The 18,454-nt window shown below is 39.5% G+C and overlaps 2 protein-coding genes across 2 annotated transcripts; both read left to right on the forward strand.

Annotated features, from left to right (window-relative positions):
• The first annotated feature begins 203 nt into the window (after positions 1-203).
• si:ch211-117k10.3 (Krueppel-like factor 15) lies at positions 204-6,060 on the forward strand. Its single transcript, XM_057361594.1, has 3 exons — positions 204-348; positions 1,507-2,538; positions 2,656-6,060. Exons 2-3 carry the CDS (start codon positions 1,571-1,573, stop codon positions 2,822-2,824), a joined length of 1,137 nt encoding a protein of 378 aa, XP_057217577.1. The 5' UTR covers positions 204-348; positions 1,507-1,570; the 3' UTR covers positions 2,825-6,060.
• A 508-nt stretch (positions 6,061-6,568) lies between these two features.
• On the forward strand, positions 6,569-18,319 carry elk4 (ETS transcription factor ELK4). The gene is made up of 6 exons (XM_057362019.1): positions 6,569-7,133; positions 9,167-9,436; positions 10,941-11,636; positions 11,744-11,926; positions 13,807-13,923; positions 14,053-18,319. Exons 2-6 carry the CDS (start codon positions 9,230-9,232, stop codon positions 14,152-14,154), a joined length of 1,305 nt encoding a protein of 434 aa, XP_057218002.1. The 5' UTR covers positions 6,569-7,133; positions 9,167-9,229; the 3' UTR covers positions 14,155-18,319.
• Positions 18,320-18,454: the final 135 nt, after the last annotated feature.

The raw sequence follows: 18,454 nt of genomic DNA on the forward strand, positions 1-18,454 counted from the left end.
AATCAACGCATTTAAATGCAGAAATGCAGTGTGATTTTTTACAGTCTCGGTTTCGTTGGATGTTTTTCCAATCTTTATACATAATTTATAAGATTTTTTACTCCGACCAATCACGCGCTTCGTTTCGGTGCGAGCCCCCGTTCGGACAGCCAATCAGAGACGAGGAATAGGATCCGTGCCCTCTAGTGCATCGCGATGCGTGTCATGTGACAGGCCTCCGTGAAAAATGCCAACATGGATCCGTGGCAAGGACGATGTTCTTCCCAACAATAATATCAGAAGGGACAACTGGACTCATCATATGTCGCACATCCACGATCCGGACGACACGATTCGTATTTACTCGAGGTAACGAGACACGTATAATAATCTTAATCCGGATCGATAAACTAGATCGCTGTAGATTTTCGTGTCGATCTAAATGACCCCAGTCTGCTGAACTTGACACGTGTCTTTGGTGGATGTTGTGGTCGTGCAGCGGGAAATTGTGCAGTTTTTCTCGGCTGCGTGTTGGGAGCATGTGTGTTTGTGCAGGCCTGTTTTCCTGCCTTGCTGACGCACTTTTCTCCAACACATGTTTTGAGCGTCGTGTGTGTCTGGTGTTGTTTATTATGCGTAATGTGTCAAACATTTCTGTCAGGGTCTTAGTTTTTATAACGGGAAAGTGTGCGTTAAGATGTGATGTTACTGTTTTGTGTTGTGATGATGTTTTTAAACAGCCCCTCCCCTTTCTGCCCCATAAAGCCCATAGCGTTTCATCTCTGAACGCATGGCAATGTAGGTCATGTTGTGCATGTAAATATTGTTCTGGAAAGTGTTTGGACTCCCAAAATACTTTTTGGTGTATAAGATGTCACCTGCAAATAAAATTTTCTCATAACTAACTTGAAATTTGTGCCTTGACTTTTTAAACCAGCTAGTCCCAGTGCGATTTTCATAGTGGATGTATGAAGCAAAAACATTTTGTTTGCTTAGTTATGAACAGTATCTGAGTTGTTTTACGATTTAAAGCCTCACACAATCACTTTTTGACTTGATATTTTGTGTTCATACGTTTTTGGGCTGAATCTCCCAAAACATGTCAAGAACATGTCAGTCATATTTCACCCCGACCCCCCCAAAGAGAGACATTATATTTATATTATATTATATTATATTATATTATATTATATTATATTATATTATATTGAGCAAATAAACATTAGATATATTTTAGGACTTTGAGAAGATACGTTTTGCATTGCGACAATTACTGTACTACAGTAAAAAAGAATAACTACTTAATAATAAATAATTAATTGCAATAGAGATTATTTTATAAAAGTATAAACACCGTTCAGCTAATACCGCTATGATGTATAAATATGTATAAAATAAAATATACATTTTTCTTTAATAAGTAATATTTCTCATATCAAATATATTATTTATATTTTGGGTGAATTATTGCATGAAAATTTGTTGAGTATTTGATCTTTCTCATTTTTACTGTTGTTTTTTTGGCAGCGTTTACAAACTGTGGTGCTCACTGGCGATACCTTCATCCTTCCTCTGATCTTCACACCAACAAATGGTCTCCATAAGCGAAAGAGCGGTGGCCACTGCTAATGAATCGTTCGCGGACAACGCCTGGGCCACCTTACACTTCGTAGAGGCAGGCAGCAGCGAGGCGGGCAGCTCCATCTCGTGCTCCAGCCCCGAAACCGGAGATGCCGGCGCTCGGCTCAGCTGCAGCTGCAGCCCGGGCGAGGAAGATGACGACGACGGGCCGCTGCAGATCTATTTCGACTCCACTGAGGACTTGCTGGCTCAACCGCCCAAGCTGCCAGATTTCATATCTCAGCTACCCAGCACCTTCTCTCCCACCCTGGAGGACATTGAGGAATTCCTGATGGAGAAGATGGAGCTGGTCAACTGTGCTCCTCTGAGTCCAGAGGAGAAAGCGAAGGAGGACGACAACGACGACCCTCCGGCTCATCCGTCTTCCCCTGGTGACGCAGGGTCGAAACCCACCGCAACAACAACGACGACGACCCCTGCGGTTCAGAGTCTCGGTGCCGCGGCTACTAGCACCGCTCCAGTGCTTGTCGGTGCTCCATTGGTGCTACAGTTACAACCGCTCCAGCTAAGCCACGCCCTCCCACAACCAGACGCCCAAACGGGTGTGCCCAACGGGCTCCGAGTGGCCCACCTGGTGCTTGGTGTCCAGGGGGCACAGAACATTACCCTTCTCTCACCGCAGGTGCCCTCGGCAACTTTACTCCCTATTGTTGGCGAAGCGTTCAACCAAGACCAAAAGTATGTGAAGATCGCCCCCCTGCCTTTCACAGTCAGGGCGGTGGGAATCACCGGCACGGGTCTGGTCAAAGCCATCACGCCGCGTCCATCCAGGCCCTTGGCGGAAACCCTGCGGGTACACAAGTGCTCTCACCCGGGGTGCGAGAAGATGTACACCAAGAGCAGCCACCTGAAAGCTCATTTCCGCAGACATACGGGCGAGAAGCCGTATCTGTGCAGCTGGCCCGACTGCGGGTGGAGGTTAGACAGTTTTTGAAATGTATTGGTTTAATGGTGTGGGAAACTATAATAATAATAATAATTGAATAAATACATTTAGGTTTTTTCTCACGAGCTGCTGTTTTCTGTGCTTCAAAGGTTCTCTCGATCCGACGAGCTGTCACGCCACCGGCGGTCTCACTCGGGAGTCAAGCCTTACGAGTGCACGATGTGCGACAAAAAGTTCGCCAGGAGCGACCACCTTTCCAAACACACCAAGGTGCACCGGGGTCCGCGTGCCGGCAGACTGGTCAGGGCCAACGTCTGACTCGCGGATCCCCACACAAAGCCGGAGTCTGCCTCTCAGTCCCAGAGGGAAAGCAATGATATCTAAACAGGCTCGCAAGCTGTAACCCTTCGCCTTCATTTTGGTCTGTTTCCTCCCCGACTTTTTTACCGTTAATCCAGACGTTTGTTTTTCTTGGTGCTACAGTCAGCTGACTCGAAACCCAGGGATGTGATTGTCAAGCTCAAAGCAGATTTCTGGCTTTCGGTGGGCTGAAGCGAAGCTTCCATCACGTTTGGTCTCTTATTGTTGTGAAGCTTCAGGTTATTATGGGATCTGTTTTATGCAGGTCTTTAAACAGGTCACAGAAAGTGAGAGTTAAAGGGCGATAACAAATCCATCTTGTACATTTTGTGAATATTGCGTTAGAGGGTGGAAATCCACGAGGAGTTCAGTATTTTGCTTGGCTCTGGAGTGTTAGCTAAAGCCAGAATCCTGTGGAACTTTCCTTTTAGATTAAATCAAGACGATATGCACTATGGCTTAGGCATTGTGGAACATGGCCTCTGTCATTATAGGGTGAAAATAATGCAAACTGTCATATTTCACCTTAAAATCTAAACAAAAATAGAGACTTTGCATTAAGAAAATTAAGCCTTTTTTGACAATTCAGCCCATTCATTTGTAAAAAGTCTGCTGTAATGGGGACAAATGTAATTCTCACAATTGTAATGTGAGATGTAATGGTATTTGTTGTATTCAATACTGTTTGATAATGAAAGTGGGTTTTTTTTTTTACAGTAGGTTTAAACCGGGTCCCCACTTTACGATTTTGAAGATTTTTTGTGATTGTCGCACATCGTAGCCAGATGTCATAGCTGAATCACCGCCGACTGTCATCTCTGTACGACACCTCAACATTTATGACTCTGCTAAAACTTCATCGCAAAGGCAATAAGTTGGTAGTCAGTGAACGTAAAGCATCCGACATCCAACCCAACACGTTATCTCACATTCCTCATTTACAGCGTGGATGCAGTTTTACTGTTATGGTAATAAGAATGAATGTTAACTGTTTTAATTGTTATGAAAATAATTGTGTAATGCTGAAAAAGGCTTAATTTTCTTTTTTTACAAATTATAATTTATTTTACCCCAAATTAAATAATATAAATATAATATAAAAAAAATGACCCAGACTTTATAGCACTATTGAAATACTCTGGTTGAGTATAGTTCTTTCAAATATGTTGTTAAAGGGATAGTTCGCCCAAAAATGAGAATTCTGTCATCATTTACTCACCTTTCCAAACCTGTATGACTTTCTTTCTTCTGCAGAACACAACAGACGATATTTTAAGGAACGTTGGTCACCAAACAACACTGGCTCTCATTGACTTCCATTCTAAGGACACGAAGCAGCTGAGACATTTCTCAAGATATCTTCTTTTGTGCTCCACAGAAGAATAAGTCTTATATTTAAATGAGCCTCAACAAATGATGACAGAATTTTGGTTTGTGTGACCTGTGCCTTAGATTAGGTCCGATTTGTTGTGTGAGGTCACACCATATTTAATTTTTTTACTTGCTCGTATTGTTTTGGTCCCTGTGCTTTGGAATATCACGAATTTCTCTGGCCCAATCACATCCCTGCACCAGCTGAAAGACATTATGTGCATCAAGTTGCTTGTGCTGTTTTCTTGTGCCTCATCTCTCTCAGTCTGTTGAGAGTCGTATGCCAAACCAGAGCCTCGCCCGTTTATGGGTCTCTGGATAACATCACTACATGGAAGAACAAACTTATGTACTGTAAAACATATAAGCTAGAAACAATGTTCTCTTCGATCTGTAATCACAAAAGAGAATTGTTTCCTTTATGTCGTTGTAATGTGCTTTGCATTAGGTCAATGCATTTTTCTACGTAGTGCCGTCACGGTCGATAAGCTAAATCGCTGAGAACAGATGTACTGTTCACAAAAACCGGCAGCTGGTTGCTTCCTGTCGAAATGAAGCTATTTGGACATCATATAACCGATACATCATCGAAGGCTTCTTCTCATCCATTGGACAGGAGTTTATATACAAGATCATGTTCATCTAACACACGGAGGTCATTTTATCCTGTCAAACTCTTAACGTCTTTGCCTTTTAACATCTGTCTTAACATCTGATGCATTTTAATTCTGTTCCCTTTCTTGCTCAACAAATGTTCGGTTTCTTCACATATTAGAACTGGACTCAAATGTGTGTAGCTGTTGTAACGAAGATATCTGAACGATCAAGTAGGTTCATCATCTCTAATATTACACGGTTCTGATTCACAGTATTTAAGATAGTACTATCATGTAACCCTGATTTTAAAAATGCTCTTTTCTTTGTCCAAGAGACATTTCTGTTTTGGAAATTATGCCATTTGTTTTCCTTTACCAAGGGCTCATCCTTGATTCTCTGCCTCCACCCTCATCCCAATAAAAACGTTAAATTATTTCCTTTATCATGTTAATGCATTTACAGTTTCCATTTAACAGCTCATCCAACTATAGCTGCTCTCATACCATATAGCTGGTGAAATGTAGGTTATATTTTTGAATAACTGAAGAATGCTATTTTGCTATGTAAGAAAATAAAATTACAAAAAAAACTTTTGGTAAAGCTGTGATATGTGAACTTTAAGGTTTGGAGAAATCTAATCTGTTCAAGGTTAAATACAAGTTAAGCTCTATCGACCGCACAGATATGTTGCACACTGACAATGATGTTAACTCGGTCCTCGGTTTGTAAAAATAAGCAAAATATTATGTACACTAATGCACTTACAAGTATTTTATATAGGGTAATGCATTGGCATGAATGTCATAAGAATAGGTACAAGAATTACACATGTGAATAAGAAGAAAGTAAGATAAAATCACTAATAATCTTATATACGTAAACTTATAAAGTGGTAAAAACTTTATAAAGAAAAACTCAAAACACAGAAATGATATCACAAAGAACTTAACTTGTGTTGCACCTGGAATATTCTTTAAAATATAATGGAATGGAGTTTTAGGGGGGTTTAAATCCTTTTTGTACAAGGTTGACTTAAGAATGTTGAACGTTGTTGTTTCTTGACAAATGCTTTGTGATGTTAGTACACTGCAGGAGAATCTTCCAGTGTCATTTATTTCTCATGTTTTTCTGCAGTGATGGAGATTGTTTGGAAGGCACGTAAGACATTTTTATCCTGTCACTCTTTCCTACACACAAATGAGAAGGAATGAGGCTATGTTATAAATAAATGCTTGTGTAAATGACGGTGGCCTGAGGATGTGGAAATTTATGCCATTACATTGTGGTTACACTGAGGTGGTGTTTCTGTCATGCACATTTTGATTATCTGAGACCCATCAGGTGTTTTAGTAATGATGAAATTCACAGAAACACAAAGCACCTTTTAATATTCATTCTTATTCTTATTGCATTATTGGTTACTGATTATTATGATTATCAAATGATTCATGAATATCAAACCTCTCAACATAGAAACGGAATGCATTTGACTAAAGAATGTATATTATAAGATTGTTAAATAGTAATGTAGGTATCATCGGTTCAAACTCAACAAGTGTTGATTCATGAGCTCCACCTTTGAACTCCATATAGATACGACCTATATACACACATTCACGCATTATATTAATATAATATATATTCTATAAAGTTGTATAAGTTAAAGAATTGATTTCGTGTTTTATATGCGTTGTGTGCATGAAAATGTCTATCACGAGATGATCTAAAAATTATATCACAGCACAATAACCGGCTGCGCCGCATTGCTCGTGTTTCGCAACTTTCATCAGGAAGATTTTAAACGCTTTAACCAGAACTCCAGGTCGATTTTTATTCGGACCTTTATTCATTTATATCCTCGCAGTGTTCACATGTACTTAGTATGTTCTAATGGAGTGAACGCGTGTTTTCATCTGGTGGTCTTTGATTCTCGTCGTTTCCTGTTTTGTATTTTTGTGGCTGCAGTTCGGTTTTGAGTAATTTACGTGAGATGGAGCGACGTTTCTTTTAGCTCGTCGCGTTTTCTCTTTTTCTGTCCCTTTCGTCGTCTTGTTGTAAATCCGACAGAAAACCGCTTCGAATGGTCGGGTTTTAACGTATATTTTCTGTCAGCGCAACTTCGCTAAGACTTTCGTTGCTAGCAGGCTAGTGCGCTAGGCTAGCTGACCAGACCACCACCTATCTGTACACGATGTAAACATACAGGGAACAGGGTTTTGCTCGTTTTATTTTATTACATTTTATTTTAATTAAATAAAATTGTGCTCGAGGTGGACTCTGGAGAACAGAAAGCTTTCAGGTGAGTTTGATAGACATTGATTTATGCTAATGAGCTAAACTCAAGTTCTAACAGGTTGCTGTTCAGTGTTGTTTCGTGTGAATTCTAACCCACAGTTGCTAAATTTCCCGTTTAATAACTTATTTAAAAGTATTTCAGGAGGCAGTAAATAGTGAATAATGCACTTTGACCCTTTATTAAATGTGCGGCATGCTTGCGTTAGGCTCTTATAAAACAACCAAACGAAAGTGCTGCATGTTTATACTGTTCGTATTATGGATTATAATGCAACGAAAACCGCATGCTGTATTTTCTATTAGTTTGACACAGGCATACAGTGTAGGTGAATTTTGTCTTGTTTAATGGATTCATTTTTTAACATTGACGTGTTGTAATGCATGCTGTTAACGTTGCATTACACTCAATTATACTGCACATCAATACAACAGTTGTAACGTAGATTTTTACATTACTTTTACATTCAAAATCCATGTCAGGTATGTCATTTTAGTTTTTCAATGTGAATGATATAGGTGGTAAACTGTCTGTTAAAAGTCCCTATGATGTAACGTTATAAAAATCCAGCATGTGTGAAATGATGCCATTAAAGGGATAGTTCACCCAAAATGAAATTTACTCACCTTTGAGTTGTTCTAAATCTGTATAAATGTCTTTGTTCTGATGAACACAGAGAAATATATTTGGAAGAATGCTTATAACCAAACAGTTCTGACACCACCGTTGCCTACCATAGTAGGAAAAATTCCTTCATAATGTTTTGTTCTGTTGAACACACAAAATAAGATATTTTGAAGAATGTAGGACAGCAAACAGTTCTGGGGCACTTTTGACTACCACTGTAATATTTCCTACTATGGTAGTCAATGGCGTCCAAGAACTGTTTGGTTACAAGCATCTTTCTCTGTGTTCAACCAAACAAAGATTTGGAAGAACTAGAGAGTGAGTAATTCATGACAGAACTTTCATTGTTGGGTGAACTATCTCTTTATCAGTCAAGGTAGTAAATTAATAAAGTCAGTTCGGTCAGGTATTATCAGGGGTAATATTAATATTTTAGTAGGGTTCTTTTGTCCATATAAATCCAAAAGTTCAAACCAAAAGCCATTTAGACGAAGGCCTGCTTGCTGGTCTTTAAATTTGTGATTCAGGTAAATGTAAGCGAGCTTTAGATCTAGTCACAACGATGTCAAATTTTAGGTAATGCGACATGCAAAATCTCACCTCAAGTGGGGAAAAGGCTGAAACCAATAAGATGGATGTTGGTTTGAAATAAATACATTTAAATCAAATATTTAGTAATTAAATGAACAAAATTCACTTCTGTAATATTCAGCTGAATGTGTGATGCATTGTGTATTTTAGATTTAAAGAAAATTCACAAAGTGATTTAGATGTAGTAAATGTCATTTATGTAATAATATGCAATGCATCAGTATCACCATGTAACATGCCACAATTTTTAACACAAGTTTATTTTGATCTTAGCTCCGTATGCATAGTTCAAAATTCCCAGACCAGCTCTCCTACATAACGGTCTGTAATAAACGCAATGTCTCGCCTCTGTGTTTCTATTTCTGTGTGTTCTGTTCCGTCAGATTGTACGTGGGTTTTCTCTCTTGTCTCCCAGCTGGATGCTGGATGAGTCAAGGCAGATTTAGTTTTAATTTAAGCTGTTTATACACATTCAGCTTGCATTCACCACAATGCTTGGATTACTCTGAAGCCAGTAGCATTTGGTGTTTAATATTGTGTTTATATTTATGATGTGTATTCAAATGTTCACTTGAACTGTTAAGCCTTAATTTAGTTGAAGTCGGTCTCTTTGAATAAAGCAATTATCATTTAACAAAAATCATAATTGACAAACTCAATGTTGTGTCACTCAATGTAATTTCTGATTCACCAATCGATCAAAATAGCCCCTGAATATAAAAGCTTGGTCTGAATGTACGATTAAAAAAAATTGGCCTTTATTGTCGTTTGGTGTCGAGTGCAGTCATCCCGGCATCTGAATGTATCCTTTTATGTTTCAGCTATCGTCAGGATATTTGCCCGAACAGGGTCCCATAGGGGAACGTTTCTCACCAGCGGAGATCATGGACAGCTCAGTGACCCTGTGGCAGTTCCTGCTTCAGCTTCTGTTAGACCCCAGTAATGAGAAGCTGATCTGCTGGACCAATGAAGATGGAGAGTTTAAACTCTTGCAGGCAGAGGAGGTGGCCAGATTATGGGGTGCCCGCAAGAACAAACCCAGCATGAACTACGACAAGCTCAGCCGGGCTCTGCGTTACTATTACGACAAGGTGCGTGATGTCATGTTATGCTGTTTTTTACCTTGAAAGTGAATAGGGACAGATTCACAATACAATCTTTTATATCAAGTATAAGGTATTTTTGGTATTGCAAAAAAACGTGTATTTTATTCATACACTGGCAAGAGAAATACAATTAGCCTACTGCCCGTATTTCCATTACAAAATATTTTGGTAGGTCTTGACTCATGAGATTATATTATTATATCTAGAAGGGTCCTAAATGAAAAGGTTTGGGAACCTCTGCATCAGATTTTATTCTGTTCCTCATATATGGCTTGGAAATGTAGAACACTTGAATTGAATTCATATGAATATGTATGTTTTTGACATGACCTGGTTACTTTCTGTTTTTAGCCATTAGAGTGGGTAAATAATGACATCGTTTTTTATATTGAAGTTATTGTTTATGATAATGGTGAGCTCTGTTGCCTCTCACCACCCACACACCCACACACACACACACCCACACACACACACACACACACACACACACACACACACACACGCACAGGCTTTGGTTGACTATCCCCGTGGGGACAGTCCATAGGCGTAATGTTTTTATACTGTACAAACTGTATATTCTATCCCCTAACCCTATCCCTAAACCTAAAGATCATAGAACACTTTTTGCATTTTTAGATTTGTAAAAAATATTGTTCTGTACAATTTATTCGCTTTTTTGCCCCTGGGGACCTCAATTTTGGTCCCCACGGTGACACGAGTCCCCATGTGTTGGTGTGTATTCAGGTTTAGGTCCCCACCGGGATATACAAACATGAACGCACACACACACACACACACACACACGCACACACACACACACAGCTAAAGTCTCCAGCTAAAACAGTGTCACTGGGTGTGTTTTCACAGTAGTAGTGTTAGGTTAGTCAGCTGTGGTTTATTCCGCATGTTTGAGGCTTTCGCAAGCTTTTGGTGTTTGCCTTGGCACCCTGGGCAAGGGCATTGTTTTCCACATTCCTCCTGCTTTCTTAAAGCAGGTTAATTTACTAGTTAATTGCATGTTATTGTGTTTAGTTGAGGTGACCGAGGGTTGGAGAGTATCACAGATTGGCTGGTAAACATGCAAGGTTCTTCGTTGACTTTTTCATTTATTTGTTTGTGTGATTTTCTTAGTTGTACTGAATGAATGAGAAAGTTATTCATCAACATTCTAACCACCATTCTGAAGTCGTTTTCTGATCCTCATTCTATACATTTTAAGTTATCATTTGCATTTGTAGGTCAAACAGTACAAGATGACAAGTTATTTCAACTTAATACTTTGGGTTTGTGGTTTGTTGCAAAAACACTAAACAAAAGTGACAAGTGACATTTCTTACATTTCTGCACATGGCAGATGCTTTTATTCAACAGTGTATTATGTATTATATTCAACAATACTATATTCATGACCTCTGCACCACTAGCGCAGTGCTCTAATAAACTGATGAATAGATGTCATGGTGTTTATCTTCTCCAATCCCTCCTGCAGAACATCATCAAAAAAGTCAACGGGCAGAAGTTTGTGTATCGCTTTGTGTCCTACCCTGACATTCTGAAGGGAGACGATATAACCAGGACAGAGGGTGCAGATGGGGGCTCTGGTGGGGCTCTGTCCCTTCCTGACAGACCCACACACATCCCTGGGGATAAAGACAGTAAAGCAGCGCCTGACCGAGGCGGTGGAACACCGGGTCAATCCAAAGCGCCCAGTCGGAACGACTACATCCACTCCGGCTTGTACACATCCTTCACGCTGAACTCGCTGCAGTCAGGAACGCAACTCTTCAAATCCATCAAGATCGAAAACCCAGGAGAAAAGCTAGCGGAGAAAAAGGTGAGCCAGGACTCGCCCCAACCACCCACAGTCATTAAATTCGGGACCATTCATCAGAACAGGACGACCACACAGTCTCCTACAGAGAGGCCTGAACTTCAATTGGCCCTCATGCCTGCCAGGACAGAGTCAGAGATCAAACACACGAGCTTTTCACATGTAGTGTGTGCGTTTGTGGAGACGCCCCCTGTAGAGACCACCGCGATGGGCTTCCCGTTCTCAGGAATCTCTCCATCGCTAATCTCTCGATATCATTCGTCCTCATCATCTCCAATGACTGATTCACAGGAGCTGGTGATTGACAGCGAAATAGAGTCAATCTCCTCCCAGCCTTCAGAGATTCAGCTGCAGGTACATTCATCTCTGAGGAATATTGTGTAAACATGTTTGTTAAATATGTTGCAGCATCTAAATGTTAAAAACTGAAAAACCAACGTATCTCTCTCTTGATTTCTCAGATTTCCAAGGACATGTTCTTTCAGGCATCCCATTCTCCACCTCAGAGTCACAGCGGAAAGTCTAAGAAACCCAAAGGCCTGGAGCTGATGCCCACGCTGGTGGTGACCAGCTCTGACATCATCAGCCCTCTCAATCTAAGCCCCTCCCTCCCTACAGCCTCTCTCACTCCAGCCTTTCTGCAGGTGAGTCTGACCACATGACCACTTGTTTAGCCACTTATAGGGAGCGTTCACCCATTTATTCACCCTTATGTCATTCCAAACCTGGATGACTTTCTTTCTTCTGCAGAACACAAAAGAAGATATTTTGAAGAATGTCGGTAACCAAATGACATCGGTCTCCATTGACTTCCATTGTGCAGATACAAAACATTTCTCAAAATATCTTCTCTTATGTTCTAGAGAAAAAAGAGTCATATACATGTTTTACATGACATGAGGATGAATAAACGATAACAGAATTTTTATTTTGTGAGCAGTCTATAAAATGTGTGAAAATCACATAGACTTAAATAAAAAAGAGATCCGTTTTAAGCAAAATAGAGGTGATTATATCTGGTCAATTTCTCTCAATTTCTCAAGTCTTTTTAAACGGGAGTAGTGCAGTCAGTCGATTAAAAATATGAATCTGATTTAATCACGATTAATCGCACATAACATTAATGATTGTAAATAGACTTTTACGTTCAAATTTTTTCGCATTTAATCTCCAAATTAATGTAGAAACAACAGATTTCTTCAACAACATAATTTTATGAATGAAAGCCAACATTTTGATATTATTACTGCAACTGATGTCTCCATTAAATTGGTTATTTCTTTATTTTAACATTAATTATAGTCGTTCAACATTGAAGTACAGAATAACCGAGCGCTCTCATGTCTAACAGGTAGGAAATATACAGAAATTGAATTAAGTTCTCAAACACTTTGTCTTTAATGGTAAATTCTACATTAAATACAGAAGAATTCTCATTTAAAGCTACAAAACACATTGAATTCCTCTTTTCTTTTGTGCTTTGATGAACATTAGTGACAGGAGTCACAGCAGCAGGTTTCAGAACGCGGCCCCTTTAAGAGCTGCTGCTCTACGCAGATCCGACGCCCTCTCCCATTTTCACAACTCTTTGCATTCATTTAGGATTTTATATACCACGTTGAAATCTGTGCTTACAAAAATGCTAGACAAAATGGGCTTTCTGGCATAATCTTGTGTGGTTTTGTTCATTCAAGCACGAAAGAGAACTTAATACTGATGCTGTGCTGTCTGACAGATTGACCGACGCAGCCTTTAGCCCGTGACTGTACACACCAGACGGGACTGCTGTCGCGTTGCTCGTTGTGTCGCATCCCACAGATAGAAGCTGTGTATCTACACTGAACGCGTCAACTGTTTCAAATCCGGCTTAAAGGCCTTTACATGAATAAGAGCGTGATTATTTAATGTAACACTAGACAAAGGATGACCAAATAAAGGGATGCTGCTTTAATCGTGTTAAATATTTTAACACGTTAATCTGAAAAAAATGGAATCGTATGTGTTAGCCCATTAAGCCCTAAACAGGAGTAGGATCATATCAAATAGATTTCTTTCTGGTGGTGTGTTTAGATGTAGGCACAAGAGGGCAGTAGCGCATTGAGCTGATTCTGGGGCGTCCAGGACACTCATTGGTCGTAACTTGATCATATGGTGAGGTTTAGCCGGATGCTACTTTGATGGATCACCTCGTTACCATTCCACAATCTTTGCATTTATGAGCGCTCATACAGCCCGTCCCAGAGGATCAACCCCTGCCGTCTTTTGAGCGAGATGAAAGATGAAATGCAGTTTAATTTAAATCTATTATTTATAGTTTTCAGTGAAATACAGGACCCGTGCGCTGTGATTAATTCTTATCGCTTCATAGTCTCACATTATGATGCTTTTAATGAAACATTTATATATCGAGGTTATGCCTCGTCCCAATGTTTTCGGGGGATGCTGCATTAATTCTTAATGAATGCACGTTGGAGAGGAATTGGGCTTGAATTTAAGGTCTGAATCCAGGTCACGTTTGTTACAGACGCCCCTGCTGCTCACCCCTAGTCCTCTTCTATCAAACATCCATTTCTGGAGTACGCTCAGTCCGGTCGCACCGCTAAGCCCCGCCCGCAGACAGGGCCCGCATTCCCTTTTCCAGGTGAGTCAGTTTGTTTACTCTCAACACATCATTGAACAATATTATTATTTTTTTGGACAGCTTGGTCCATTTGGTGATAACATTACATATTTTTAAGGATGCTTGCCATTTTTCTCCTTTTTCATGCAGTTCCCTTCTGTCCTGAGCTCTAGTCAGTTCACCGTACCCGCGCATAGTTTAAACGGCACCGACACGCCGGGCCCCATCTCGCCCGACCCTCAGAAGACGTAAGGAGGCCGGTTGACCAGCACGCTTCATCTTTGCCCCGTATTCTTGATGCAGATTAACCTCATTTTGTTCACCCCGTTCAGGTAACGGAGATTTATGACCTTCCTTTAAACGTCAGGAGCGTCCGCTTGACTCTTGATGATGTCACAAATCCCTGTGGATACCGTTCTCTCGTGTGTGTCTCTGCAGGACCGTTCTTGCGTTTCTCTTTGTAAATGTGCTGGCCTTCAGGGATTGGCTTTGAAATGATCACCATGTCCTGATAGCAGATGGTTGGAGATCTACGCATCTGTTACTAAGCTGACAAAATGAGCATGGTGTGTTTGTTTATATCATAAAAGGACCAGAGAGGTGTTTGATTCACCTTAACCCAGGTTTGCCTTTTGTTTGGGAAGGTCCTCAAACCAACCTGCCTTGCTAAGCCAAGCCGCCCCTTTTTTGCCTTGTGATTTTGATAAAGGTGATATGACGTCTCTTATCTCGTACCTTTCGACACTCTGCACTTATTCCCATGTGTTCAAAGTGTTTTGTCACGGTAACCACATGATCAGCACTTAGATATGAACAAGCTGCACTGAGGTCCTGTCAAGTACGCAGGAATTCGCCCAGAAACGTCAAGAGCAACATGAACACATTTGCCATGAGATGATCAAATATATTCCTTCAGACAAACTACGAGTTGAAGTCACGTCCATTTCCAAAGTTGATCAAATGTGCATCTTAAATTCATAATTCCATTTTAGTTTGATATGCATGAGATATTTTTGGTGCATTTTGGCGCACAGGTCAGGCTCAAACATTTCTGGTGCTTTGACCATGCCATACATTTTCGAGGGCCAATTTGGCGGCGCCCTTGATGCATACTCTGTGACTTTGTGACAAACACGCCCCAACCTCATCGCACCATTATCGTAACACTGCCAGACACGGCGCTCAAATGATGCTAATAATAATGCACGTCTTTTCACACAAACCATTTCCCCTTTTTGAAAGCCTGGAAGCCATTAGAAATGATGTCCGTTTGGTGAGAAAAACCAGACGCTTTGCTTCACTTCAGTAGACTGCTGATTCACCATTAGGCTAATGGAGCGTACAAAACACAGAATGAATGAATCGGCACCAGCTCGGTGTTTAAAACAGTTTGGCCACATCCATCCATTAGGATCATGGGATTGGTAGAGATCGGTTGGACGTGAAAGCCAGATGCTTTAAATCATTCCTGTACTTGACTGCTTTCCAGCGTCGTGCAAGTCCCTTTGCAGAATCGTATCAATCTGAGATTTGAGAGATTTTGCTGTGTGATGTACGATTAGTGTTGTCTGTCACGTTTTCTTGATGTAGCTGGTCGTGTAAATGTATATTTTTTTATTTTGTACGGCATGTGATTCGGTAGTAAACCATTGCGTTGTAAGCATAACCAAATTCTTTCAGCCAGTGAAATCACTTTGGGATCCAAGGAGGATCAGATTCTGCGTGGGAAACGCCGGCAGAGATTGCTTAATGTCTGTACCAAATTATACAAGCGCTGCTTGCAATCCTCATCTGATCTCAGAGCAGTATCGCAGTTCGTTCAGTACATCTTCACTCTCGCATATAAACTAATTTAGAGAATCAATGGCCAAATGTTGCACAATATAAACCCTACCTCTCTGCTCGACAAACTCAAGCCATGATATTAAACTGATGTACTTTAGATGCCAAACTGGAACGTGAGGCGTAAACGCTGACACTTTGTTCGCAGCTAAGGTGCTTTTCACCTTTGTGTTAGAAAACAAACTGAGCGTTTTAGTCCCTCTTGTAGGACCATTTTAAATGCAATGATAAGAAAGGGAAATGTTTATATAAAAACTATTTCAGCATCTCAAGTCAAGGTCTCAGGTAAATGATTACCCACAATCCTTATCCTTTCACAAAACGTTACGTGCCCAATCAACTCCATGAAGGCCCTTTGACGTGACTCATAACATGAGTTTCTTATTCTCTGAATGTCATGATATGCCTTTGACGCTGTCTTACAACTCGATGTATATATGCTGGCACAGTATCGCAGGTTTAGTGTTCATGCTGACACTATTAGAAAAACAGGGTCGAAATTAAAATGGTTTTAACTTGAAGCATCAATTGACAGGTTTGTTCAAAGAATCCATAACGTTTGAGTCATGTGAAAGGGTCTTTATGGTGAGATCGTGTTATGTAAGATCCAGTAGAAATGTTTACTAAAATGGCTATTTTACATGGTGCCTTGAGGTCCTGTTGTCAGTTGTTTCTCTATTCTTAAAGACTTGTGTCTTGTCCTGTAGAGCTATTGAACTAAAACACAGTTTCGTTTATTTAAAGAAATGTTTCGGAATACAACTTCTTCAAGCTCTTATTGACTGGTTTTCTGTAAATGTAAATGTAGTTTTAAGTTCAACCTGAACTGTTTCTTCAAAGTAACATGTCATGAACAAACTGTAGGGTAATAAAAGCTCCAATCTGTTCAGGATTGTATTTAAGATTCATTAGATAATGGATTGTATGAAACATTGTTTACTCCTCATTTTTGAGTATTTTCAGGATGGATTATATCAGGCATTGAAACCTTTATAGCCATGTTAGTCACCTTTGTGATACAAGGGTGCGAATGTATTTCCAACAGCAACATTTTGTAAATTTCTCTGATCTGTTGTTTTCATATAATGAAACTCGGCAGTGATTCATATTGACAATTAGTTTTTTGTTAGCAATGACTACGTCTTCTTGTAATGTTCCTTAAAGGGATAGTCCACCCAAAAATTAAAATTCTGTTATGACTTACTCATCCTCGAGTCGTTCCAAACCTGTATACATTTCTTTGTACTGTTGAACACAAAGAAAGATATTTGGAAGAATGTTAGCAACTAACATTTCTGGGGCACCATTAACTATTAGAAAAACATCTCAGTTGATAACATTCTTTTAAATACCTTCCTATGTGTTCAACTGAACCAAGACATTTTTACAGGTTTGGAACAACTCGTTATTCATGTATTCAAGTAATTCATGACAGAATTAAATTTTTTGAGTGGAATATCACTTAAGGTGATGTAAGCCTTTTATTGTACATACTGTAATGGGATAGTCAGTAGCATTGTGAATTGATCTGTTTTCCAGAGATTTTGTTGTAAAAAGGCATTCCTGCAGCATTCCGACTGTATTTGGTTGCTCTTGTATTGTAAGCACTGTACATGCAGATGTCTTCTCATCGGGGGCGTACTGTTGCTTTACGCCTTTTACATTGTAACTAATGTTTTTTTTTTTTGTGCAGCGTTCAATGCGAGTTACTTTCATTATTTTAGTTAAATGCTTCCTCACCCGCACAGTTTTCTTTGTGTTCGGGGGAAAGCAGCTCAACATAATCACATTTGATAAATCTCTCTTTTTTACGTTTGTTATATAGTCATTATATTTGTTTTGTTTCTCTGGAAATTTAAATAGTTCTTGTAATGGATAAAAATGGATTTGTTGTATGCGTTTAGCCTATAAGCAATGATGTCTTATGTTTTGTTCCCGCTTTGATGCGTTTTTTTATTGTAGCCGAAAAGAACATCTGTTGTACTCCATGTGAATTTAAAGCCCTTCAATTTGTCTTTGTTTTCCCATCTTTCCTTTGCCTGGCACTTTTGTTTTTTTGTTGTATATCTGTTGTAAAGTTAGATTCTCTTTTATTAATGATACACCTACTACAAAAACAGTTTTGGATAAAACATTAGGCATCTATGCATCCAAGATTTTATAAATGTTAAAAACAAATTTCCAGAAGAATTGAATGCGTTTTATGGTCTCTCTAGATAAAGATTTTGGTTTTATTGCAGAAAACATAAAAAGGCTTGTATTTAGTTAGTTGAATAAAAATGAGATAAATGTTCTGGATTTGATACAGGTTAAGCTCTATTATTGATGTGCTGTTCTTTAACTTTTCTGCACTGTACTTGAAGATGTTTTCTTAGAAAAAAAAACATAGGGGACTATGTAAAAAAAAAAAAAAACGTTTTACGATACAACATTGACACCAAATGTTTTATTCGATATTTTTGTGCAAATGTATTTTCAGATTCGAATGTTTACAGATCTGTTTATTGCCGTACATGTTGTACCAATCTGTGGATGTCAGAAGGGAAGGACATTTTTAATAAAAAAAACGTTTACTAGGATGTGGTTTGTGTGTTTTCACAGCTGACACTATTAAGGATGCTGTTGTGTTAACAATAGCACGTCTGACACCTACAAGCAGCTTAATAAAACTTAACAAAGGTCAAGAAAAATATGCTGACAAGGCAGTTAG

Source organism: Triplophysa rosa, linkage group LG20 (assembly GCF_024868665.1).
Source record: "Triplophysa rosa linkage group LG20, Trosa_1v2, whole genome shotgun sequence".
NCBI classification, from domain to species: domain Eukaryota; kingdom Metazoa; phylum Chordata; class Actinopteri; order Cypriniformes; family Nemacheilidae; genus Triplophysa; species Triplophysa rosa.

What these genes read in the sequence shown, in the direction of transcription:
- si:ch211-117k10.3 (XM_057361594.1), top strand. Translation starts at nt 1,571, where the DNA reads ATGGTCTCCATAAGCGAAAGAGCGGTGGCCACTGCTAATGAATCGTTC. An exon ending in TGGCCCGACTGCGGGTGGAG is followed by an intron (nt 2,539 to 2,655) that starts GTTAGACAGTTT and finishes TGTGCTTCAAAG; the next exon opens with GTTCTCTCGATCCGACGAGC.
- elk4 (XM_057362019.1), top strand. Translation starts at nt 9,230, where the DNA reads ATGGACAGCTCAGTGACCCTGTGGCAGTTCCTGCTTCAGCTTCTGTTA. An exon ending in CTTCAGAGATTCAGCTGCAG is followed by an intron (nt 11,637 to 11,743) that starts GTACATTCATCT and finishes TTGATTTCTCAG; the next exon opens with ATTTCCAAGGACATGTTCTT. An exon ending in GCCCGCATTCCCTTTTCCAG is followed by an intron (nt 13,924 to 14,052) that starts GTGAGTCAGTTT and finishes TTTTTCATGCAG; the next exon opens with TTCCCTTCTGTCCTGAGCTC.